The sequence below is a fragment of the Carassius auratus genome, chromosome 19 (genome assembly GCF_003368295.1).
Source record: "Carassius auratus strain Wakin chromosome 19, ASM336829v1, whole genome shotgun sequence".
In the NCBI taxonomy this organism is placed as follows: Eukaryota; Metazoa; Chordata; class Actinopteri; order Cypriniformes; family Cyprinidae; genus Carassius; species Carassius auratus.
Window position 1 is genome coordinate 16918140 of NC_039261.1, and position 24293 is coordinate 16942432.

Genomic DNA, 24293 nt, shown 5'->3' on the forward strand with positions numbered 1-24293 from the left:
GATTCAATGCGCTCTAGCTCGAAGATTTTGTATAGGAGCATGACGTTTTTTTCAGTCAGGGATGAAGTATTACATGTCTGCTATCTGGTGCAGGGGAGGTTGCATGAAATTTGACACCCTATTTGACAAAATCGGCCGTTTTATTCAGTGCCGCATCTTGTCGAGTAAACTCGACTGTGGCGCCAAGAGGGTTAATGGAAAATATACTAGTATCTAAAAAATAAGTACTAGTAACATGAAAAAAGATACTAGTTCGATTTATAGATTAAATGTTACAATGGCTTTCCATACTCTGACATCACTGTAATTCAGTGAGAGATTCTGAGAAAATGAAACTTATGACAATATGGATGACTGAAAGTTACACAATATTTTCTGAATCATTAAAAGACTCTTGTGGAAACATCTGAAACTCACAGGTAGGCTTAGTGATAGAAACATTACTAGAATAATCTGAACAGAACCAAGATTAAGCATATCAAATATAGGCTACTTACCTTTTTTAGTTTACTGATGATTTTACAGCTTAACACTTTTTAGTTCATATCAGTGTGTATGATATAAATATTCCTGTACATTATAATGAATATTGATTAAAGAGTCATGATGTGATTTTATGTTGGAAAAAGTGAAAATCTGTAAATTCAATGTAGAACGATAAATAGATGCATAAATTAATTCTTTAATAATTTGTAGTTAGTGATATTGAGCTAGGCTATTTGGTATTTGATGTGGGATAATGCAATGAATATTAAATCTGGGTTAGTTCAACCAAAAATTGAATTTCTTTTATCGTTTAAACACCCTCATCTCACTCCAAACCCATCCATAACTATCTCTTCAGAGAACTTAAACAAAGCTTTTTTTTTTTAGTCTATTTACTTAAAACTCTGACACTTTTAAATAGGAAGCGAATGCCTAAATAACATCTGTTCATGATATAAAACAATTATCTCTTCATAAGAATTGAATTAATCGCATAATTCATATGGATTTATTTTTTGATCTCTTTACAAACATTATGATTCATCAGACTTTTAATGGAGGGACAGAAATCCCTCAGATTTCATAAAAATATGTATAAGAAGACAGATTTTTAATTTTAGGGTGAATTATCTCATTTTGCGAACCTTATTAACCCCAAATTGCCAAAATCAGACTTTTGAGGTATTGTAAGATTATACTGAAATAAACGTTCCTCAGTTGGGAGGTGTATGTGAAGTATTTCTGTTCCTGTGGCTCAGTGGTAAAGCATTGTGTTAGCAGTGCAAAAGATAATGGGTTCAATTCCTAGGGAACACACAAAGATTTACAGTATAGCTTGACTGCACTGTAAGTTGCTTTGGATAAAAGTGTCAGCTAAAAATGCATACCTGTAAATGTATTTAACTTCAACTGCTCAGCAATAAGAATCATTTATTTTAATCGTTTATCTTTTCAGCAATGTCATCCTCCAGTGGTCCACTGTCTGAGGAGCTTCAGTGCTCTATATGTCTGGACGTGTTCACTGATCCAGTCACTGCTCCATGTGGACATAACTTCTGCAAGACCTGTCTGAATAAGCACTGGGACAACAGCCAGACCTGCAGCTGTCCTTACTGTAAAGAAACCTTCAGCCAAAGACCTGATCTCAAGATTAATATCACACTCCGAGAGGTTGCTGATCACTATAAGAAGAAAAGTCCTGAAGAAAAAAATGAAGTTCGGTGTGACATCTGTGAGGAAGGAAAGCTGAAAGCCCTGAAGTCATGTCTGGTGTGTCAGAGCTCTTACTGTGAAACTCACCTGGAGCCTCATTTGAAAGTGGCAGGTTTAAAGAAACACAAACTGATGAATCCTGTGAGTAATCTGGAGGACTATATATGCCAGAAACATGAGAGGCCTCTGGAGCTTTTCTGTAGAGAGGATCGGACATGTGTGTGTCCCATGTGTGCTCTGACAGACCACAAGAACCACAGCACTGTTCCTCTAGAAAAGGAGAGTGAAGAGCAGAAGGTAAAACCACTTTTAAATGGTTCATATCATGAGGAATCTGATTTTTATTTGGTCTTCTAAAATATTTTGTGAACAGAAAGCAGTAAATGTGATGATATATTGGGCAACCTTTTGAGCAAAGTTGCTGGGTGAGACACACGGGGCCCACAACCATTTTAAAGTATACATATAGAAATTGCAGAAGAAAAACACTTCCAAAGCAACATTGATCAAATATCATCACCTTAAAGGAACACTCCACTTTTTTTTGGAATTAAACAGTTGAGTTTTACCGTTTGCGAGCATAGATAATTCAATCTGATAAGACCATAAGTGTTTCGCTCAAAAATGACCAAAGAGTTTAGATATTTTTCCTGGAGATCGGCTGAATGGATTCAAAAATGGTAAAAAAACCTCAAATGTTTAACTCCATGACCATTTAAAAAAAAAGAAAGAAAAAAAAGTGGCGTGTTCCTTTAAATGTCTGTTATAAATGTGTTGTGTTGGTCTGTCTATAGATGAAGATTCAAAATGAAGTACAGCAGATGATCCAGGAGAGAACCAAGAAGATTCAAGACATCAAACACTCAGCGGAAGTCAGAAAAGTGAGTTTAAAATCATTTAATTTAATATATTTACACTAGTCAATATTTGTAGTGGATCAAAACCTCTCATCTAAAACCAAAATGCATTCTTGTCTTAAGACAACTTTGACAAACTTTTTTGATTCAATTCAAATGTTGACTATGATCCACTTCCAGGTATCCAAAAGTCTTATACGCAGACCAAGTATTTCCAGTTGTCTGGCAATTTTACAGTCCCTCTTTCTGCCTTACCATATTCTAGCTTGCTTAACCTTACCCAATACCTAACAACTGGTTCCTATCAAAAAGCAGTAATTAGGAGTTTACTAGTTTATCGTGAGTATATGTTCCCCAATGATGGCATTCCAAAATATTCCATGATTTGAGTTTAATACTTTCTTTAAGCAAATTATAAATTCCCCTAAAATCAACATACTGTATGAGCAATGGTAACACTAATTCTTTGACCTGTTTCTCCAGAGAAACACAGAGATGGAGAAAGCAGCTCGTGTTGAGTTCTTCACTGATCTCATCCGCTCCATTGAGAGATGTCAGACTGAACTGCTGGAGACGGTGGACGAGCAGCAGAAAGCAGCAGGGAAACAGGAGGAAGAGCTCATTGAAGAGCTGGAGCAGGAGGTCAGTGAGCTAAAGATGAAGAGCACTGAGCTGGAGCAGCTCTCACACACTGAAGATCACCTCCACCTCCTGCAGGTCAGTCAGCATCTCTCTGATCACTGATGCAGTATGACACTCCTCATGCTGAAGGGTTTCTCCTCTCTCCTGCTGTAGATTTACTCGTCCCTGTGCAGCCCTAAAAACACCAGGAACTGGCCTGAGATCAGAATGGAGACTAGTGAGAGTCTGGAGACTCTGAGGAGAGCTCTGACTCAGCTGCAGGACACTATAGATGAGAAACTCACACAGACTGGTACATATATTTATCAGAATTTAATCTCATGAATGTAGAATGAATCAGGTTTGAGCTGAAATGCAAGTATGTGAATGTGTTTGTGGCATCATTATCAGCCACAGTTAGTTATTCATTTCAGAAACCATGCATGGGGGAGATACTAGAGAAACATTCATTTTATATTCACTCTGTGATTGTTTCACCTTTCAACTGTTTCATTCATATTTTGTGAATACATTTTCTATGAGAATCTACGAACGATTGTGTGCAGATCCATCTTAGCAGCTCAGAATTGTAAATATTTTACCAGACAATCAAACTGATGGACATCAAGATTTGTGTGTATGTGTGCGTGTTGGTGTGTGTGTGTGTGTGTGTGAAATTCCAGGCCTGCATCTCAAACAGCAGCTGGGCTTTAATTGTTTTTCAATTTGTTTGTCTTTATACATAAAAGATCTCAAATATCTCACAATAATTTATTGTCATTAGTCTCTACAGAGTTGAAGTGGATGCAGCAGTATGCAGGTACAGTGATGTCTGCTCTACACTCATTTTACATTCATACAGCTTTATTTTAAACACTTTTTAAAAGTGCTCTCATAATATACATTGCAGCATCAGCGCTTTTCTCACAGTTTCTGAAATGATTTGTTCAAGCATCCGGTGTCTTTCCTTGAGCCTATTCTGCTCTGATTAGTCAGATGACCGAGTCTTTTGTGATTGGTGTAGTGCTTAGAGCACATGTCAGAAACTAAACGCCAATTACCATAACTGTATTTCTGTTTCCTCATCATGCATAAACACAGTGATGCAAACAGTAATGAGGATGGTGGTTTTATCAGTTCAAGTCCTCATCCTTTGGAAGTGCATGCAAAGTAGATTTGCTCTCACACCCAGAAAACAGTGTCAACATGTATTTGAGGGTCAAAGTAGATGTTGTTCATGGGCAGCCGATGAAGACCACTGGCATTACCCTGTTGAAAAAAACAGCATATGCTAGTTAGGTTTTGAAGCATGGCTGCTGGTTTAAGGTGGTTTAAGCTGGTCTTTATCTTGTCATGAGCTGGTTTAAGAAGGTTAAGTGCTGGTTCTAAGCAGCTAGCTCCTGCTCAGGACCAGCTCATGTCCAGGTCATAAAAAAATACCTAACCAGAATATGACTTTTTTTTTTCAACAGGATATGCAGATTTGTTACAAGCTTACATAGCTTTGTGCAGGAAGTAAAACCTTTATTTACAGATGACTCGTTTTGGCTGTTTAGAACCGTTTTTTTTTTTTTTTTTATTAGAGACAATAACTTTAATAGACAATAATTTATTGTGCACAGCTTCATTAACACTACATGAAAGGTAATATCTGAAAATGCATAATAGGGGCACTTTAACCTGTCATAATCCTAATCCTAATCTCAAAATCTGTCCACGGTAAAATTGTGATGCATATTCTTTGTTTTCTCAGTGGATGTGACTCTGGATCCTGATACAGCTCATACTGATCTCATCCTGTCTTATGATGGAAAACAAGTGAGAAATGGAGACATTAAACAAAAGCTCCCATATAGCCCAAAGAGGTTTACTTACTGTTCAAATGTCTTGGCAGAGGAGGGATTCTCCTCAGGGAAGTTTTATTATGAGGTGCAGGTGAAGGGGAAGACTGAATGGGAATTAGGAGTGGCCAGAGAATCCATTAAAAGGAAGGGAAATATCACACTGAGTCCTGAGGATGGATTTTGGACTGTGTGGCTGAGAAATAAGAATCAGTATGCAGCTCTCTCTTATCCCACTGTCCCTCTGTCTCTAAGAGTGAGACCGCAGCGCATCGGTGTGTTTGTGGATTATGAGAAGGGACTGGTCTCCTTTTATGATGTGGAGTCCAGCTCACTTATCTACTCTTTTACTGGTCAGTGTTTCACTGGCAAACTCTATCCATATTTTGGTCCATCCTTGAGATATAATGGTAGAAACTCAGCCCCTCTGATCATCACACCTGTCAATTACAATCAATGAATTTGTGTGTCATTTTTAGCCAGATGAAAATGGCCAGTTGTGGGCACTTAAATGCTTTGGTGATGCAGCATTTAGCTTGAGTGAAATGTTCTTCCGAGCATTATTTTTCATAGCAATAATGAGATGTCATCTGGTACAGACATGGATACCTATTTACTTCTTCTGTTGTGCAATCAGTGATATTTCTCCCACCTTTCCTCGACTGTGATTGGGTGGCTGGATTAAAAAAAAGTGACAGTGATGTGTGTTGTGTTTTTACACAATTCTTTCAACTCTCAGCCAGAAAAAAACCTACCAAAAAACATCACTGCCTGAACATGCTGCAGCCATTTACAAATACGTGGCGGTCCACAGGACTTTTGCTGTCAAATAAACACAAATTTACTACAATAAATATAAGATAATGCATATAATGCATATAGAGTATAACATAAATTCGTACATAGCCCTGGCAAAATCTCATTATGCCCATGGATGCATTTGTATAAATGAAATAATTTAACATGTTAATTGCAATTAGCTTGATCAAGATTTTACTTAATTTAAATAAATACAAATATATTTATGATATATTTACTTTTATGATTAATGATAAACCAAAACCATCTGAGCAAAACTGTATAATCCTATATGATTATGCATAATTATAAGGGGGAAATAAAATGTTGCATACAGAAAATAAAAATGAAGACCTGGAATTCTGACATTGTTTCCATGACAGATTACCACTTAATTCTCATTACCATACAGCAGTATCTTTAATTAGAAATACATCTACTGTTTTACAATATATCACAATTAAATGTTCACATTACAAAGGATAACAACCGGGTCACAATACAAAATCTTTTTGGTCTTAAAAATGACTTTCTTTTTATTGAGATTACAACACAAACTTGAACCGCTGATGAAAAAAAAGAAATGATTATATGTTTTAATAATAGGCTTTTGCCCTGTGAGGGTTTGCATTACAATTACAATTATTTAGCAAAAGCACTTGTAATTTAAATTGATCATATATTTGAAGTGCATTAATCCATGTATAATTTTTATATATATGCTTTGTGAACCAGAATAACTTGTTGTTATGGTTGAGAAGATATAAATGCATGGGCAAATAAACCAGACAGATATAGACCAGAATACATTGCAATTAATAAATGATATTTAGACAGACTCAAAGAAGTTCTAATCTGACTCCATTTTAGTATGACCTCGAATTTAGGTCTCTAATTATCATTATTATTATTCTGACATTTAATTATTCTAATTTAATTCTTTACTTTATATTTACTATTTCATCAGGAAACTATGTCGCTCAGGGTGTCTCATGATGACCGCCGTCTACATGGACCCCACGATCACAAACTCACCAGTCTTATCATTATTCAGAGGTTATGACTAATAATATTTAATAGGTCACCCATGCTTACCAATCTTTAAATAGTATCTCTGTTTAGTCCCCCACAGTTACCCATCTACAACTTAGTTATAGCTCAAAGCAATAATCAGCGGTTATGCTAGAACTCTTTTTCTAGCCCCCGACAGTTATTCAACTACATACAACTTAACTAAAGCTGAGACAATAATCAGCGGTTGTGCTAGTTCTATAAAATCTGATAATATTTCAATAGGATTTTTATCTAGCCCCCGACAGTTAAAATAACTACGCACAACTTGAATTTCATTTATTGTACCCTTTAAATTCACTTGAAAGATCAACAACAGCAGCAGTATAGTGTAACATTTATTTGAAACATGTATTTGGTACTTGCTACCTTTTATCTTTCCTTTCCTTTGCATAACCCCCACGGACCAAAAGATACTCAAAGGTGTTTGGAGCCCAAACAAACTCCCCCAGAGAGTCCGCTTTTGGTTTCGAACTGCCGAAACGAACTCAAACTCTATGATTTTGTTTAAAAATTACATATTTTGTTTGAAGTATACAATAAATATACATTAAACGTCACAATAGAGTAGAAAAGACTATTGCAACTTCCACTTCATGTCGACTCTATTGTTGCATAATGAAACACCAGTGGATTTGAACAGAGATCCTCCATCTGCATTACAGTGATCACACGCTGGCGAGACACAGAGAAGCGTTTGTTCCCCCGAAGCCGAATGAGTTGGTGAGAGCCACTCTGCGTCCGCTGGAGCTCCAGGTCTGTGCTGTGCAGGGCACATAGTTCAGGTCAAACTCTGGCTCGGTGCGGTCCAGGTTGAGTGTGGGCGGCAGGACGCTGTGGTGACAGGCGAGGGCAGTGAAGGCAGCCTCCAGCGCTCCAGCCGCTCCCAGCAGATGACCGCTCGCTCCTTTAGTGGAGGACACGGCCAGTGAGTACGCATGCTGCCCAAACAGTCTCTTAATGGCAGTGTTCTCCGCGGCGTCTCCAAGCGGCGTGGAGGTGGCGTGAGCGTTGACATACGTCACGTCTGAAGGAGACACTCCAGCATCACGGAGAGCAGCAGACATGCACCTGAAACACAGCAGGAGAAGCTGAATAAAACACTCCTGGATGATCCCTGCAATTCTATCCAAGCATAAGAAAGAGTAGCAGTAGTATATTTTTATTTAATATACATTAAAACACTACATACATTAAAAGTGAGACAAAAAAACATGCATTGAGTAGGGTCTAAGCATATGAAATAAAACAATATCTAAGCATTCAAATTTCATCACGTGTGAAGATCAACTGCCTGCATATATTTAATAAAGCCCTAAAATAAAGTATGTATTAAAATAAAATGAAATGTAATAACAAATGTGAAAATACTTTATTTCTGATTAATCAAAATGAACTTTTTTTTTGTTAAATGCATAAGTATGTGGAAACCTCTTTGAACTGTCTTATATTTGTACTATCCATGTTCTGTAATGCCTGTTACCAAACAATGTTATATATGATTATGTTGTGTTGCAATAAAAAAGCCCAGGTTACAAAAATAAATGTTTATTTGTATACTAATAAGTGTACGTAAAGGGATGACTGTAATTATATTATTCTACATAAACAGTCTCTTAAACTTTAAAGTATTTGATCTGTTTCTTTTTTGGGGGGGATAATTCAAAATCTATAGTTGCAAATTCTATAATTTATTCTATTCCATTACTTAATAATTCTATTAAAAAAGTAGTGGAGAAAATAAACTGGACATCACTAATTTAATATAATATAATTTTAAATATATATTAAAGAAAATTAAATGTATTTGGAATACTCTTTGAACTATGTGCTTTTTTTTCTTTTCTGTTTTATATATTTTCCATGTCCCTCATTGTCTATCATCAGTTTAAGTTTAGTATCATTGACACCCAATTATATTTTTTCTTAAAATATCAAATTAGACTTAGGGTTAAGGTTTTTGCTTTCATTTTAATAATTTTGTTGTTTTGGCATTTTATCAGGTTTTTTGTCTAAATCTATGAGTATATATATATATAGTCTCTATAGTATAATTTTTTACAATTATTATTTAGTCTTAGTTATTTTAGTATTTCAAATTAAGCTAATAAAATAAGTTACATTTTATTGTATTATTGTAAATAATGAAAATGTATTATTATGGTGCTAGTTTTGAATAAATCCTATCTGTCTTCAAATAAGGATTTATATAATTTGTGCTGTGTTACATTGTAATAAAACAGAGTCATGTTTATTTTCTATGTTATTGCATTTCTATGCTAAACAGTTTTACCGAAAGGCTCCGTCTCCATCTGCGGTTGGAGCCGTGATGTGGCTGGCGTCTCCGGAGAGCCCGTATCCCAGCACCTCAGCGTACACCCGCGCACCCCTCTGCTCTGCATGTCTGTACTCCTCTAGAACGAGCACGGCCGCCCCTTCTCCCATCACAAACCCCTCTCTGTCTGGATGGAAGGGGCGCGAGGCCAGTCTGGGCTCCTGGTTCCAGTGGGTGCTGAGGGCTCGAGCGCGAGCGAACCCTGCGATGGACAGCGGACTAACGCAGGCCTCCGTCCCGCCGGCGAGCATCACCTCGGCGTCACCGTGAACAATGAAACGAGCCGCGTCTCCGACAGCGTGAGCTCCTGTGGTGCATGCAGTGGACACGGCGTGGTTGGGTCCCTTGAGTTTGTGTTTGATGCTTATGTGTCCTGCGGCCATGTTCACCAGGATGCGAGGGACGAAAAACGGACTGACTTTGCTGTAGCCGCGTGTCTGAAAGGCCGAGGCCGTCCGAGCAATTTCCTCCAGAGACACCATACCCATCCCGACCGCCACACCGGTGCTCAGCTGCTCCTCAGGGCTTCTGGGAAACCATCCGCAATCCTCAAGAGCCAGCTGGGCGGCACCGATGGCCATAACCATGGCTGGAGACATGCTGTTGAGCTCTCCTTTGGACACAAACGCCTCTTCGTTGAAATCTCCATGTTTATCTCCTCGTGGGACACGGGCTGCCACCTTACAGGGGACCGTCTTATACTCCTCTGGGTCCAGAGCAACCAGACCACTCTCTCCACCAATCAGACGCTGCCATGGCAGAGCACTCCCTGTCCCGAGGGGGGAGACGAGACCGATGCCGGTGATCACCACCCTCCTGTGACTCTGAGCTGCTCTAGTGTAGCGTCTCAAACACATGCAGCTCTTCACGGTGGACAGAGAGCCTCCAGAGAGTCTCAGGAACATCTTCTGACAGCATCTCAGAGACATTGTGACCAACCTGTGCTGAGAGGACTGAGACCACATCAGACCTTCACTGCAAGAAATAAGGAAAAAACAAGTAGATCATTACTATTGCTGCAGTCTTAATTTCAGTATATATCATAGTAAAAAAATAATGATAGAACAACAAGAAAATCTTTTTTTTTATTGATTTATTTTTTAATTCGATAAAAAAAATGAATAATAAAATCAGAGTTAATAGTGAAAACACATTAACCATTTTATATATATATATATATATATATATATATATATATATATATATATATATATATATATATAATGAGAATGAAGAGTTAATTTGCAAAACCAGGTAGTGACAACTGAGCCAAAATGACATTATATTTATTATCACCTCATTATATATATTATATATAGCATAATATATGTATAGCATACATATACATGTTGCAATAGCATTTAGTTATGTATAGATATATATACATACATACATACACCCACACCCACACACACACACACACATACATATATATATATATATATATATATATATATATATATATATATATATATATATATATATATATATATATATATATATATATATATATATATATATATAATTGTGACCTGACATCAGAGCCAATCTGACATGCTATATTATTATATCTATCATATCTTTATTAGCATAAATACTGTGTGCATAAATATCTATAAATAACTAAATGCTGTTGCAACATATATATTTATGCTGTATATAGTATATATATAATTAGGTGATAATAAATATAATGTCACTGACTGAAATATCAACCACCCAGATATAAAATGTATATGTTAGCTATATATTAAACTGTATTTAGAAAATAAGCTTTTAAAAGGTTGACTATGCTTTCAAACAGAATAACCTTGACAGACAGTATCACACTTTCAAGCTCCAGTCACTCAGAATTATGCACTGAATATTGTAATGCATGAATTGACATCTATCCACTTAAATGTCACACAGAATTATAACTAACAAGTAATTAAACTCAGATACGCACTTGTGTTCAAGTGGATTCAGCAGTGGCAAAAGTAAACAGACCAGAGACAGACAGTGGCTGACTTCCGGTTCATGGTTGGTGATTTCTATAATACAAGTCCCCAGATTTAGTGCTAAAAGTCCTCGTTTGATGGATCAGAAATCGCGATTTACTTATTCTTATACTAATTACTAATGTGACTCATTATAATAGTAATAATAATATATTTTATTAGATTATCTATATTATGAAATTATAAAAAAATGAGCAGTCGTGTTATTAAAAACAGGTTGAGGAAATATAAGCAGTGCTAGGATAAGCCAACAGAAAACCATTAGACTGAGGACATCTACTGGTTAGAGTCGTGCAAATGCAACGAGAACAGCGAAAATGTACAATTAAATATTAGTACGTACCATTTTAATTCATTTGTATGACTTATTATTGATTATTCATATATAAAGTTTTACTGTAAAATTAAACTAATTAAATATTAAAATCATAAACATGTACTGTGTTTATATACGCATACACACAAAATGTATTTAGTAATTTATTTAATGTTTTAATTAGTCTAATTTCATTTGATTTTTGCGTAACGTTAGAGGGGCTTTTTCACGTATCGTTACGGAAGAAGCTTGCAATAACATCCTAATTTAAAATATATTTATTATTTTCTTCATACAGTATGAAAACTAAAAATGTGAGTAAAATCATTTTTTCTTTGATTAGATTTTAATAAAGTAATATCTGATTGGTCACGTGGTGCCGCTCGCGAGCGCGGCGGCGTCTGTTTTCTGTTAAAAACGAACGCGGGATCTTAAATACCTTATATTTATTTTGATCAAATTTACCATGTTAGACCAAATAAACGTTATGTAGTCAAGCGAAAACACATTTCTATGCTGATGGACATGATTTTAACCTGGAAATAGAGATTAACTAACTATATTTGAGCATTAAAATGTCGGGGTTGATTCTGAGGTAAGTTAACAGCACACTGGCAGCCGGCACACCTAAAAATAGATGCAGAATTATTTTTTATAGTCTCAATAAAAAATGTTTACTAAACTTGGGCTATTGTTGTTTACTTAGAATATATATATATATATATATATATATATATATATATATATATATATATATATATATATATATATATATATATATATATATATATTATTATTGTTTTTTTTTTCGTGACTCGGTTGATTCAGATCGGCACTTCGGAGCATGTTCGCGACTCGGTTGATTCAGATCGGCACTTCGGAGCATGTTCGCGACTCGGTTGATTCAGATCGGCACTTCTGAGCATGTTCGCGACTCCGTTGATTCAGATCGGCACTTCGGAGTCTGTTCGCGACTCGGTTGATTCAGATCGGGACTTCGGACCCTGTCAACACACCCATGTGGGGCCCATAAGGGATGGATATGGGCTGGTGAGTGGGCCCCATCTGGGCAGCCCAGATGGGGCCCAGTTAATTTTGTCCGGGGGTTCCATGGTGGCCCCATGTGGGCAAGCCCAGATGGGCTGAAGGTGGGCTTCACATGGGCCCTAGCTAAAACCTACTTGGGCATCCCAGGTTTCTCCCATCTGGGGCCCACACTAGCTAGGCCCCATGTGGGCTGATTATGGGTCCCTGCTATTATACCCATATGGGTAATAACCATTATTATTATTATTATTATTTTTGGGGAATTGGAATTTGAACAAATTCAAATTTTAATTCTTATTTTACAGTCAGTCCATACAGTTCTTTAACAGTTGTAAGATGTTAATATTTTTGTTACACAGCCAATATCCCCGAGTCTGGTGGACCCACCACATTATTAGGCTTTTAAATCAATACAGCCACAACAATTTATGTAAAAATAGTTAACAGATGTTTACTTTAGCTCAATATTACCAATGGTATATACATAATTTATGGTTCTTATTCGCCATTTACCCCTGTGAGATAACAATTATGATCATATGATGGATGAAAACATGGAAATTCAATTATAAAAAAAAAAAAAATAGAAACAAGATTTTTTATCATTATTGGTGCTCATTTCTTAGAACTTTATTTAGAACAGGTGAAAGTGCTTGAAATGTAACAATTTTGTTACTTTGTGTGTGAATAGCAGGTGCAGAAAAAAAAACATTCGCGCACACAGACAAGACACAGCAGGCCCAGTTAGGAGGAGGACACAGTTAATAAATAGCGTAACTTTTTCTTTTAGCAAACATTGAAAATGGGTCTCACAGACCCGAACACCTTGGGTTAAACAAGCTAAAATAACAAGGATACCAGTAATAGAATTAATTACATTTTATTTAAGTAAAATTTATGACAACATGCTTTTGCACAGTGTTCCCTCACTGTCACAAACAGAATTAGTTTCTTTCCACCTCAAACGAGCCTGAAGCCTGAAGTCCTTGTTGAGGGGTTGACTGTCGGGCCTGTCTATTACCCCCCCGGTCCCTAGCACCAATGAGCCACTTGGAGACCGCCTTCTCGGCATCTTTACGGGTGATTTGGCTGGTCATGGCGTTTTTCTTTAAGCCTCCTTCAAGAAACAAATATAACGGTGACTTAATTCATATGTGCCAACACAACACTCAGCCAGGACTGTAGACAACTATGTTAAAAAAAGAGCTATATAAATTAAGATTATTATTAGAAATAACACTCTTGAACACACAAGCTAAGCAACTGAGAGACATGTGCGAACACACTGCTCAGCCAGGACAACAAACGCTTCATTCACAATATTTAAAATTGACATGTTTATAACGTTAGGGTATTGTGACACCTTTCTATTATGGGTACACCTTAAAACATTATCCACATGCACACCTACCATATATTACTTCATACAGTTTTAAGGCCTTGAACTCTCTCTTCCCATTTCGGCCCACAAAGTTATACTGCCTGGATAGGCCATGGTCTAGGAGAAAAGTCATCATCCTTTTTGTGGCCTCGTCAACAGTCCCCCCTCCTATGTCAGTCACAGCTGCAACCTGAGGGGGAACAAAGGCAATACAAAGCAAATTTATCTACAGTATATTGCTCACTGGAGTAAACCACTCAACATGAAAGAACTACCAGAAGCATGGGTGTGAGCTAGGCGTGGAACGGTACATGTATTCGTATTGAATCGAAATGGTAGGGGCATCACTACATTGATTAAAAAATAAAAATCAAATGTTTTTAATGGTAGTATTATTTTATACAGAAATAAAGTATTTATAATTCAGATGAGAATAAAGTTAGTGTTAATTAAAATGAAGGAAAACAAATATATTGATCTGAAATATAGCAAATTAACTTTAAATTCATTCAGATACAATTACCAAACATATCTCAAGGTATTTTTTGTCTCTTTATTAATTTAATAAACTAATTATCTAAAACTTGTCAAAAAGTTGTGAGCACACTTGGGAAGTTTCAGATCAAATTCACTGCAAGCCCCCCAATAAAATTTAATTGAGTTGCACTACCCTAGACTTAACATGCATACCAGTTCGGACATGAAGTTTGGGTTTGCCAGTTTTTCTTCCATGATTTCCACATCCCTAACTGTCTTTAGGGGGAAACCCTCGGGGGTAGAAGAGAAGGTGGTGCCGATGTTGCCACGCTGTTGTAGAAGCGTTTGTAACATCCTCCCCTGGATTTTTTGTGTCTCTTTCATCTCCTCAATCAGTGTTAAGATGCGAACAAACATGTTGCCCCTGATTTGTCTTTGAGAGGTTTCTGGTGACATGGTGACGTGATGATGGGTTGAAACATCAGGCCATCTCAGGTTACCCAGAGGTGGTGGAAGTGTCGGCCTAGCAGATGATGGTGAAGAACTGAGGGTGGATGGAGGCGGTGGAGGTGTCAGCACAGACCTGAGGGTGGATGGAGGCGGTGGAGGTGTCAGCACAGACCTGAGGGTGGATGGAGGCGGTGGAGGTGTCAGCACAGACCTCAGGGTGGATGGAGGCGGTGCAGGTGTCAGCACAGACCTGAGGGTGGATGGAGGCGGTGGAGGTGTCAGCACAGACCTGAGGGTGGATGGAGGCGGTGGAGGTGTCAGCACAGACCTGAGGGTGGATGGAGGCGGTGGAGGTGTCAGCACAGACCTGAGGGTGGATGGAGGCGGTGGAGGTGTCAGCACAGACCTCAGGGTGGATGGAGGCGGTGCAGGTGTCAGCACAGACCTGAGGGTGGATGCACCATACAAAAATCAACACTGTAAAAATCTCGTACAACAACAAAAAAAATCTTAGTACTAATTTCTCCTAGCTTTTTCTTTTTGACTCAACTTTTGTAAATAACAGTACGAACTGAAAATAAGTTGTCTGTGATAGAAAAAAAAAAAAAAACAAATCTTTTGAAGTTGAGGCAATTCAACATCTTGTGTCTATTCGAAACAAAAGTTCTTATTAAGAATAAACGGGTTCAGATGTTCTAATCTTTTTTGTCAGAAATAAGATTAGTGATTTATTCTAGTTTATGAGGCTGAAAACTTGATCATCTTGGTTTCTTTCAAAGCAACAAATTATGTGTTTTGCTAAACACGCACAAAAAAAGCCAAGAATCAAACCACCCAACCAAAGGAAATGATCATCACCTAAATGGTAAAAAAAATTTACAGTATGGAGGTGATTACCTGAGGGTGGATGGAGGTGTAGGCCTGATTTGGCTGCCGGACCAATTGACATCATCCTCATCGTCACTGGACAAAATCACTCGTCTAGAAATTTATAATATACAAGCACATCAATGAGTTAAAGCACTTTAAAAAACAGTTGGTTAAAAAAATATATATATACATTTTGGACAACAGATGATACCACTAAACATAGGGTTGGTACACATTTCCACCAGAGAATTTCCATGACTGATCTATATACAGTATGACAACACTCTGGGTACCAGAGAGACACTCACATGGATCCTTAGCATCTGTTCCAACACCCCATTCCACCTTCAGGCATGCAAACATCCATTTGTATACATCTCTTTTAACCCTCTAAACATGTGATTGTTACTTTTATTAATTGATTTGTTACAGCCACTGCTATAACACAAAAGAGGGATGACACAAAGGCTCGATCAAAAGGGGAATTTATTAATAAAACGGAATATAACAACAAGTGGGAGAAATTAGACAGGAAAAATAAGAAGGATAAACACAGAAGAGAGCTCAGCTACGACTCGGGACGGCCGCTCAAGTTCCGCCCCTGAAGTGTGGGAACTTGACTTCCTTTAAGCTCATGTAAATAGTCCACACGTGTAGAGGATCTGCTAAATCAGAACAATGGTAAATCACGCTTTACCTGCCCCTAGAGGGCAGGCAAATACATAAATATACATGCATGTAACACCTTCATCCCCCAAAAGTGAACCGTCACCACAAGAAAGTACATCTACTAAGAGACACCTTTCTCAAAAACATACGTTACCACAGGCCTATCCAATCCGGGATAGGGCGTCAGCGACCACGTTGTCCCGACCTCTGACATGTTTAATGTCAAGGTCGTATGGCTGCAAGTATAAACTCCAGCGCATAAGACGCTGATTAAAATTGCGCATGGAGTTCAAAAAGATAAGCGGATTATGATCACAATACACAAGGATCGAATAACAGCTGGACAAATACACCTCGAAATGTTGAATCGCAAGAACTAATGCTAATGCCTCCTTTTCAATAGTAGAATACTTTAACTGTACAGTATTAAACTTTTTAGAAAAGGAACACACTGGGTGTTCCACATCATCAGCACCCATCTGCTGGAGGACAGCTCCCGCCCCAACATCGCTAGCGTCCACCACGATACTGAACTGTTGTGAATGGTCAGGTGCGGCCAACACATTAAACGATTTGCGAGGCAACACAACAGGTGGATCAACAGGAACTTTATCTCGTGGTTTTTAAACATCCTTGAACGTGACTTTATGCGTTAAAACAAAGTCATCGGCCAGAATAGCAGCCTTGTAGAGCGTGTCTACTTTTTGTTCGTTTACATAAGTAGCAAGGGCGATAGGTACACAACTCTTAAATTCCTCTATAAGGATTAACTGTCTAACCTGCTCTCTACTCTCGGCTTTTTGAGACGCGCACCAACGATCAAACAAAATTTCCTTTTCACGCGCAAACTCAACATAAGTCTGATTCGAAAGTTTCGTGTATTGTCTAAATCGCTGTCTATATGCTTCTGGGACTAACTCGTAGGCTTTTAATATAGCAGCCTTAACAATCGTATAATCAGCAGAATCTTCAATGGACAACGAAGCATAAACCTCCTGCGCCTTACCGGTTATCACGCATTGCAAAAGCAAAGACCAAACATTTTCAGGCCACTTTAATGAAGCTGCAACCCTCTCGAAATGACAAAAATATTTCTCAACGTCCTTCTCACAAAAAGGAGGGACCATCCTCCGATTTCGGCCGACATCAAAACCATCAGAGGCAGCGTGAGCAGCCTTAGAGCTCATCTCTAACTCCATTCGTTTCAAAGCAAACTGATGATCAAGTTCACGCTTTCGCAGCTCTAATTTGGCATTCTCTAACTCCAATTCTTTTTCTTTAAATGCCAACTCTCTCAATCGAATAGCATTCTCACTTACCGAAGGATCAGCCACTTCCTCCACAACACTAACGTTTTCTAATGGCATTTGTAAAACGCCTAACTCCACCAGACAGCCTTTAAGGACGTTTCGCAAAGTTTCCTTCAAAGTCTTATACCTAGGAGCGATTTCGACTTTATAAGACTCTGCAATTTGCAATAACTGCTCTTTTGTGTACGATAAAAGCAGTTCTTCAGAAGGAGACTCCCGAAATACATCAACTACCGAAGTCATTTCAACACACGTAGGCTATTCACCAAAAATAACGAAAATAATGGTTTCAACACAATTCAGAAAAACTCAAATGAAACCACTAAATCGTTTTCACAAATCCTAAACTTTACCTGTCAAAACTAAAGAAAACAAAGTGATTTTGGCCGCTACACGAAATTATCACGCATGATACGAATTAAGAATAAACTTCACTTACCGATTTAAATTTACAAAGTGAATAACCAAAAGCGATCCCACAACACACGCGTATTTACCCCATTTAACATTAAATTAATTCCCTAGTCTTCAGTGGCGTTAGGGGCTCGAGGCCACTTTAAACGCTAAAATCATGAACACCTGCACACCGATCCCATTAACAAGATCAGCTGCCGGTGAACTGAAGCGTGCCTCCACTCCGAATAACCACTAAAAATAAAAAAGGCAAAATAACAAAGTGGCAGGTTCAAACCTACCCGACGACTACTGACTAAATAGGGCAAACACTCACCTGGGACGCTCGTAGTTACTCACAACCGAAAAGTAAATCGAACAAACACGACGAAAACACGACGAAAACACGGCCATACACATTTTCTTCCCTCCCACACTAAACAGCTGAGAAAAGAAAAACGACGGACGAGCCCCCAATTATGTTACAGCCACTGCTACAACACAAAAGAGGGATGACACAAAGGCTCGATCAAAAGGGGAATTTATTAATAAAACGGAATATAACAACAAGTGGGAGAAATAAGACAGGAAAAATAAGAAGGATAAACACAGAAGAGAGCTCAGCTACGACTCGGGACGGCCGCTCAAGTTCCGCCCCTGAAGTGTGGGAACTTGACTTCCTTTAAGCTCATGTAAATAGTCCACACTTGTAGAGGATCTGCTAAATCAGAACAATGGTAAATCACGCTTTACCTGCCCCTAGAGGGCAGGCAAATACATAAATATACATGCATGTAACATGATTACATTTAATTTTATTATTGGTTAATTGTATATCTGTTGTCTACCTCCCTAGTTTTGACAGCTTTGAGCCAAATACCGTATTTTTCGGGACTATTAGTCGCACCTAAGTATAAGTCGCATCAGTCCAAAAATATTTCATGATGAGGAAAAAAACATATAAGTCGCACTGGGCTATAAGTCGCATTGATTTAGAACCAAGAACCAAGAGAAAACAATACTGTCTACAGCCGCAAGAGGGCGCTCTATGCTGCTCAGTGCTCCTGTCACCTATCAGATCGGCTGCATATTTATCTACCTGCAGTTTGTAATCTGCAGAATAGGATTTTCTTTTGGGGGCATTTTGTTTGCATTCAGTCTTTTTCAGTTGTCTTTAAGTTAATATTTCAGTTAACAGATTTCAGTTGTTTTCAGTTAATGTTTTCAGTGGTATGCTACAGGAGCACTGAGCAGCATAGAGCACCCTCTCGCGGCTGTAGACGGTAATGTTTTCTCTCGGTTCATGTCAAATTAATTTTGATAACTCACACCTGACTATAAGTCACAGGACCAGCCAAACAATGAAAAAAAGTGTGACTTATAGTCCGGAAAATACGGTACACTTAACAAAACTCCCACAAAACTTGTCCTTCCTGTGTCATTGGGAAATTCAAATTTTCATCATCCATTTAGTAGTAGTAGTTCAAATACCCTCACCTCTTTTTGCGCTTCCCCCTTCCCATATTCTCTGTAGAATCAGATTCGGTTGGTACATCTGTGTTCTGTTCATACTCGACTAATTTTGTGCGGGCAATTTCATACGTTGCTTTGGGAGACAGACAAATGAGTGGCAATTAGTTTCATTCAGAGCTAATTTAAACCAAACCAACAGTGAACTCATTATGTCAGATAATCTCGTACAAATGGACACCTTACCGACTTTTCTCTTGACAGTCAACTTGTACGTCGCCCAGTCAGTGTGAGGGTCCTGTTGCTCTATGACCGCCTTTGCCATGTTCATCCTTGCTGGTGGCCAGTAGCATTCATCCTCCTCAGGCCCGATAAACCACTTGGTCGGTATAACTGCCAATCCTCCACTATTTATAAATTCAACTATCGCGAAAGGTAACATGCTTAAAGAAAAACAAATACATGCAAAAAAAAATTAAAACAAACAATAAAAAATAATAATAAATAGCACACTAGTGCAGGAGTGGCAATGCCACGTATCCAGTCTTGAGTGGCAATAACACCATTTTTGTTTTTAACTCCTCCACAGGTAACAGCTGCAAGTCTTCAGATAAATTAAAAACAAAAAGAATTCCAAGACATGATGAGTCCATTGGATAGGTGAAAAAGGATTTGGCAGTTTCAAAGAAATTACACAGGACTTTAACAGTTCCAGAATGTGACAAAATGTTCCGCACAATAAGAATCCTTCCCCCTACAGAAAAACAGTCATCGCCACGAGAGGAGGAGATCAGTGTCTGTCCATCATTGTAACGCCTGTATTGTTCCCATGTTGCAATTGAATTAATCAATGGTCCAGAAAAGTGGAGCTGTTTAAGTGGGCTGAAAACTGATGTGGTCTTTTGGCTTGCCACTTTCTGCTTCTCATGGATTCGCCTGACGAGTTGTTGGACAGGGTTTTGAGGCCGACGGACAAGTTTTTTCAGTTTACCTAAAAATGTCTCAAAGGGAAAAGCTGAAACACTATCTAACGGGCCGAAATTTCGTGCATCTTGAGCTAGGTGGATCAATGAATGCATGTTATAGCTGACAAATTCAGCACCATAAATTGCAGCAAAATCTGTTACAAAGAGTTTCAAAATCTCCTCAGCATAGTCACAATTGTCAGGAGAACATAAGGCAGGACTCAGAAGTATTCTCATAGATACTGATAGAAGTAAAAAGTTTCTGTACATTATACTGGGTATATTATTGAGGAGAACAACAGGCCCAGTGTAAAGTAAAAATTGCCGAAGCTCTGTAGCTTTCCATGTGCTGAATTCAAACAAAGATCGTGGTTTCCTTGCAAAATTGCTAGGTAAATTTTGCCTGATAGAAACCATAAATGCTGACATTACAACAAAAAACTTCATAGATTGCCTGCATTTCAGCGGCCCCTTCAACCAAAGAAATATTAACTTACGCATTGCCCCCAAGCAGACAAGGTGCATATAATCTAACACAAAACTGGTAACTAAACCTATACCCAGGTCATTTAGGGGGGAGGCTGACAGTTGGTGCTGTTGATAGCCTTGCCTGCCAAATTGCTCATCTGTCCTGAGCTCTGCTGATATTTCAGGATAAGCCACCTTCCCATTAATGTACTGGCCTTTTTGAGTGCACCTCTCACACCCATAATAGCCCGTATGGCCTTTGGAGCATTTAAGAAAGGCACGAGCAGGTGCATCACAAATAAAAGCATCAGGTAATGGTACCCTGAAATGTACACCATTGTACACAATACCACTCTGAGAAATTGCTTTCATATCTACAATGAATTCTTGTAAATACTCTTGCACATTTGCGGGTTTGGACACACCAGAGTACACTCCAATTACAAAGACACTACACTCTGGAATTTCCTTAATCATACCCAGAATAGGCCACAGACTCAAACTGGAGCTACGGAATAAGGGCAATCCATCGATGTTAATTCGAAGTGTGAGAGTATCAGTCACATTTGCTAAATGTCCTAAAGATGTTAGTTCAGCTATGAGAGCATTTTCGATTCCAAAGTGGTAGTAGGACCCCCCAGCCATATTCGCCACATTGCAAGATCTGTCAGTTGACATAAGAGTTCTGCCATCCATTGGGATATCAAGACCCTTTCTCCTTAGGATTTTAAGAAGTGCAGACAGCGCTGTTTGTGGTATGTTGAATTCTGCAGCCCACTCTGCAATCCCATGCGAATCATCATCATTGTCATCTTCCAAGTCAGAACACACATCTCCATGCAAATCACAGTCACTATCACAACCAGGCATATCACCTGGAACCCGGTTTTCAGAATCCAAATCATCAAATGAGGAAATGTTAAAATCATAAAAAGAATCTGAGGAATTTTCATCTTCTAAATCAATTGATGAATTCTCAAAACAGTTCTGATCACAAGCATCGTAGAAAGTGTCCATGGAATCTTCGCTTTCAGTATGCTCTAACAAATCATCCAGTTGGTATTCGTTTTCAGAGTCATGTGCCAACAAATCAATCATAGACTCCTTTTCAAGGAGACGCAAATGTTCCTCCACTTTCGCTGATATTTTCCTCCTTTTAGTTCTTTCTGAACACTCCATTATTCTATATTAAAAAAATAGAAAATAAAAAAAAGCATTTTAGTTTTTAGCTATGATTACAGGGGATCGGGAATGACAAACTCTAGAGTACAATTGCAAATCATATAGTTTGGTAAGCTGGTATTAATGTGGCTGATTCTACCATCTGTTCTTAGTAGCCAATTTGATAAGTAAACTATTTGTAAGATAGCATTTATCTCTCTGTTAAGGCCGAACCCTTTACTATCGTGTTTCAAATGATTTCGATTAATATGCGCGAGGGAGAGAGAGCCAGACAGCGCTCGTGCTGTTTGAAGACCGCAAGAGTGTGCGCGCGCGCGGCCAGGGGGGCTCTCTCTCTGCTCGATCGTGTTTGAAGACGGTGAGAGTGTGCGCTCGCGGCCGGGCGTGGCTCTCTCTCTCTCTGCTCGTTCTTATTTTCGCCCCAGCAGTCATTCACCGATCAAATGGCGGGACAAATGTTTTTGCTATGGCGGCCGCGAAAAAATGTAGGAAAACCCCTGTATCAGTCGGCCTTTGTAGCTAAAGTGCATGGCAATATGGAACTTAGGAAAACACTGTAGATTAATCCACAATATTAAACGACGCATTAAACAATTCACACGTCGCCTTAATGTAACAGACAAATAAACATATTTATTTAGATAAATGAGTCCCTTATTACTATGGAAAACCCTTCCACGTCGCTATTTGTTCCATTTAAGAGGTGAATTCGTAGTGCAGCAGTTAAACTCCGCTTCTCTGCGTGCTCCCGCGGCCATGGGATGCAAATCCAGGCGGCAATGAGTGCCTTGGCACAACACCCTAGCCGATAAAACATTGCTGACAATCAAATGGACTTTCATCAGTGTTTTTGCTTTAACTGTAAATGCAACAAGTGCAAACATTAAAATGCCACCAGATGGTAAAAGCGGAGAAATTGACATTTTAGAGGGTTTTTTTAACAGCTTGCTAACTGCCTGTTCGACTGCCTTGCTAACAAGTTCGCAATCAAATCCTTCTAAACAATGTATTCAAATCAACCACTCAAAATAAGCTATGCATGATATTTACTTGATAAATTAAACTCGTCTGTTCAACGCATGCTTAACCAGGTTTAATTGTTTACATTCGCGAAAAGATAGTCCCTGGCTTCTTAACTAATACTTTCCAAAAAAGCTTTTGGTTAACATACATCATACTGTAAAATCATCCCCTGTTTATTATACATTGAAGCAGAGTCTTACCTGTCTTTTGTCCAGTCGACACCGTAATGGATCCTTAACGGACAGCAGACTAAAGGCGGCAAAATTGTTGCTGGGCAAACTTCTTTCGCTCAGTGATGGGGGTGGAGCTTTCCGGATGTGCGCTGCACACAGTGCGCACTGCTTAGGTTTGAACATTTTGTGCAACCTGCTGTGGCAAACTTGTCTGTTGAAAGTTGTATAGTGCTTCAGACCACAATTAAATTGCTATGGCTTCTAAATAGCTTAATAGTCTAATAATATTCATATAAAAAGTGACCCTAGCCTAGTGGCTATTGTTAAAAAAAGCATCCATGTCTGACATAATTAATTTTGAATATATATATAAAAACATAATATCTTGTGGAGCCCTAGCTGGAGCCCACTGAGTTTAGCCCATCTACTGCCCATGTGGGGCCCAACAACAAAGCCCACTCTGAGCCCATGCCCAGCCAAAGCCCAACTAGCCCAAGTGAGGCCCATGTGGGCCCCAAGTGGACGTGTTTGCAGGGGGAGTCTGTTCGCGACTCCGTTGATTCAGATCGGCGCTTCGGAGCCTGTTCGCGACTCGGTTGATTCAGATCGGCACTTCGGAGCCTGTTCGCGACTCGGTTGATTCAGATCGGCACTTCGGAGCATGTTCGCGACTCGGTTGATTCAGATCGGGACTTCTGAGCATGTTCGCGACTCCGTTGATTCAGATCGGCACTTCGGAGCATGTTCGCGACTCGGTTGATTCAGATCGGGACTTCGGAGCCTGTTCGCGACTCGGTTGATTCAGATCGGCACTTCGGAGCCTGTTCGCGACTCGGTTGATTCAGATCGGCACTTCGGAGCATGTTCGCGACTCGGTT

General features: G+C 38.8%; 3 protein-coding genes across 8 annotated transcripts; 1 reads left to right on the top strand and 2 right to left on the bottom strand.

Annotated features, from left to right (window-relative positions):
• The first annotated feature begins 335 nt into the window (after positions 1 to 335).
• Positions 336 to 6536, top strand: LOC113119612 (E3 ubiquitin-protein ligase TRIM39-like). Its single transcript, XM_026289205.1, has 7 exons — positions 336 to 419; positions 1442 to 1995; positions 2493 to 2579; positions 3039 to 3272; positions 3351 to 3489; positions 3961 to 3996; positions 4930 to 6536. The coding sequence occupies exons 2-7, from the start codon at positions 1444 to 1446 to the stop codon at positions 5475 to 5477; spliced, it is 1596 nt and encodes a 531-aa protein (XP_026144990.1). The 5' UTR covers positions 336 to 419; positions 1442 to 1443; the 3' UTR covers positions 5478 to 6536.
• A 675-nt stretch (positions 6537 to 7211) lies between these two features.
• On the bottom strand, positions 7212 to 11248 carry LOC113119613 (3-oxoacyl-[acyl-carrier-protein] synthase, mitochondrial-like). The gene is made up of 3 exons (XM_026289206.1): positions 11170 to 11248; positions 9180 to 10196; positions 7212 to 7957 (listed from the first exon to the last, which is right to left on the bottom strand). The coding sequence occupies exons 2-3, from the start codon at positions 10184 to 10186 to the stop codon at positions 7555 to 7557; spliced, it is 1410 nt and encodes a 469-aa protein (XP_026144991.1). The 5' UTR covers positions 10187 to 10196; positions 11170 to 11248; the 3' UTR covers positions 7212 to 7554.
• Positions 11249 to 13448: 2200 nt separating this feature from the next.
• LOC113119615 (formin-like protein 14) lies at positions 13449 to 23668 on the bottom strand. 6 transcript variants are annotated; one of them, XM_026289208.1, is made up of 7 exons: positions 23443 to 23657; positions 19851 to 20047; positions 19632 to 19740; positions 15790 to 15873; positions 14656 to 15337; positions 13996 to 14155; positions 13449 to 13701 (listed from the first exon to the last, which is right to left on the bottom strand). In XM_026289208.1, the coding sequence occupies exons 2-7, from the start codon at positions 20044 to 20046 to the stop codon at positions 13529 to 13531; spliced, it is 1404 nt and encodes a 467-aa protein (XP_026144993.1). In that variant the 5' UTR covers position 20047; positions 23443 to 23657; the 3' UTR covers positions 13449 to 13528. The 6 variants fall into 6 exon arrangements, with proteins under 6 accessions (XP_026144993.1, XP_026144994.1, XP_026144996.1 ...); XM_026289209.1 differs by lacking the exon at positions 23443 to 23657 and having other exon boundaries at positions 14656 to 14986; positions 15026 to 15337; positions 19851 to 20194; XM_026289211.1 differs by lacking the exon at positions 23443 to 23657 and having other exon boundaries at positions 14656 to 15259; positions 19851 to 20194.
• Between the last annotated feature and the right edge of the window lie 625 nt (positions 23669 to 24293).

What these genes read in the sequence shown, in the direction of transcription:
- LOC113119612 (XM_026289205.1), top strand. Translation starts at nt 1,444, where the DNA reads ATGTCATCCTCCAGTGGTCCACTGTCTGAGGAGCTTCAGTGCTCTATA. An exon ending in AGGAGAGTGAAGAGCAGAAG is followed by an intron (nt 1,996 to 2,492) that starts GTAAAACCACTT and finishes GTCTGTCTATAG; the next exon opens with ATGAAGATTCAAAATGAAGT. An exon ending in TGAGAAACTCACACAGACTG is followed by an intron (nt 3,490 to 3,960) that starts GTACATATATTT and finishes TATTGTCATTAG; the next exon opens with TCTCTACAGAGTTGAAGTGG.
- LOC113119613 (XM_026289206.1), bottom strand. Translation starts at nt 10,186, where the DNA reads ATGTGGTCTCAGTCCTCTCAGCACAGGTTGGTCACAATGTCTCTGAGA. An exon ending in GATGGAGACGGAGCCTTTCG is followed by an intron (nt 7,958 to 9,179) that starts GTAAAACTGTTT and finishes GCTGTGTTTCAG; the next exon opens with GTGCATGTCTGCTGCTCTCC.
- LOC113119615 (XM_026289207.1), bottom strand. Translation starts at nt 22,216, where the DNA reads ATGGAGTGTTCAGAAAGAACTAAAAGGAGGAAAATATCAGCGAAAGTG.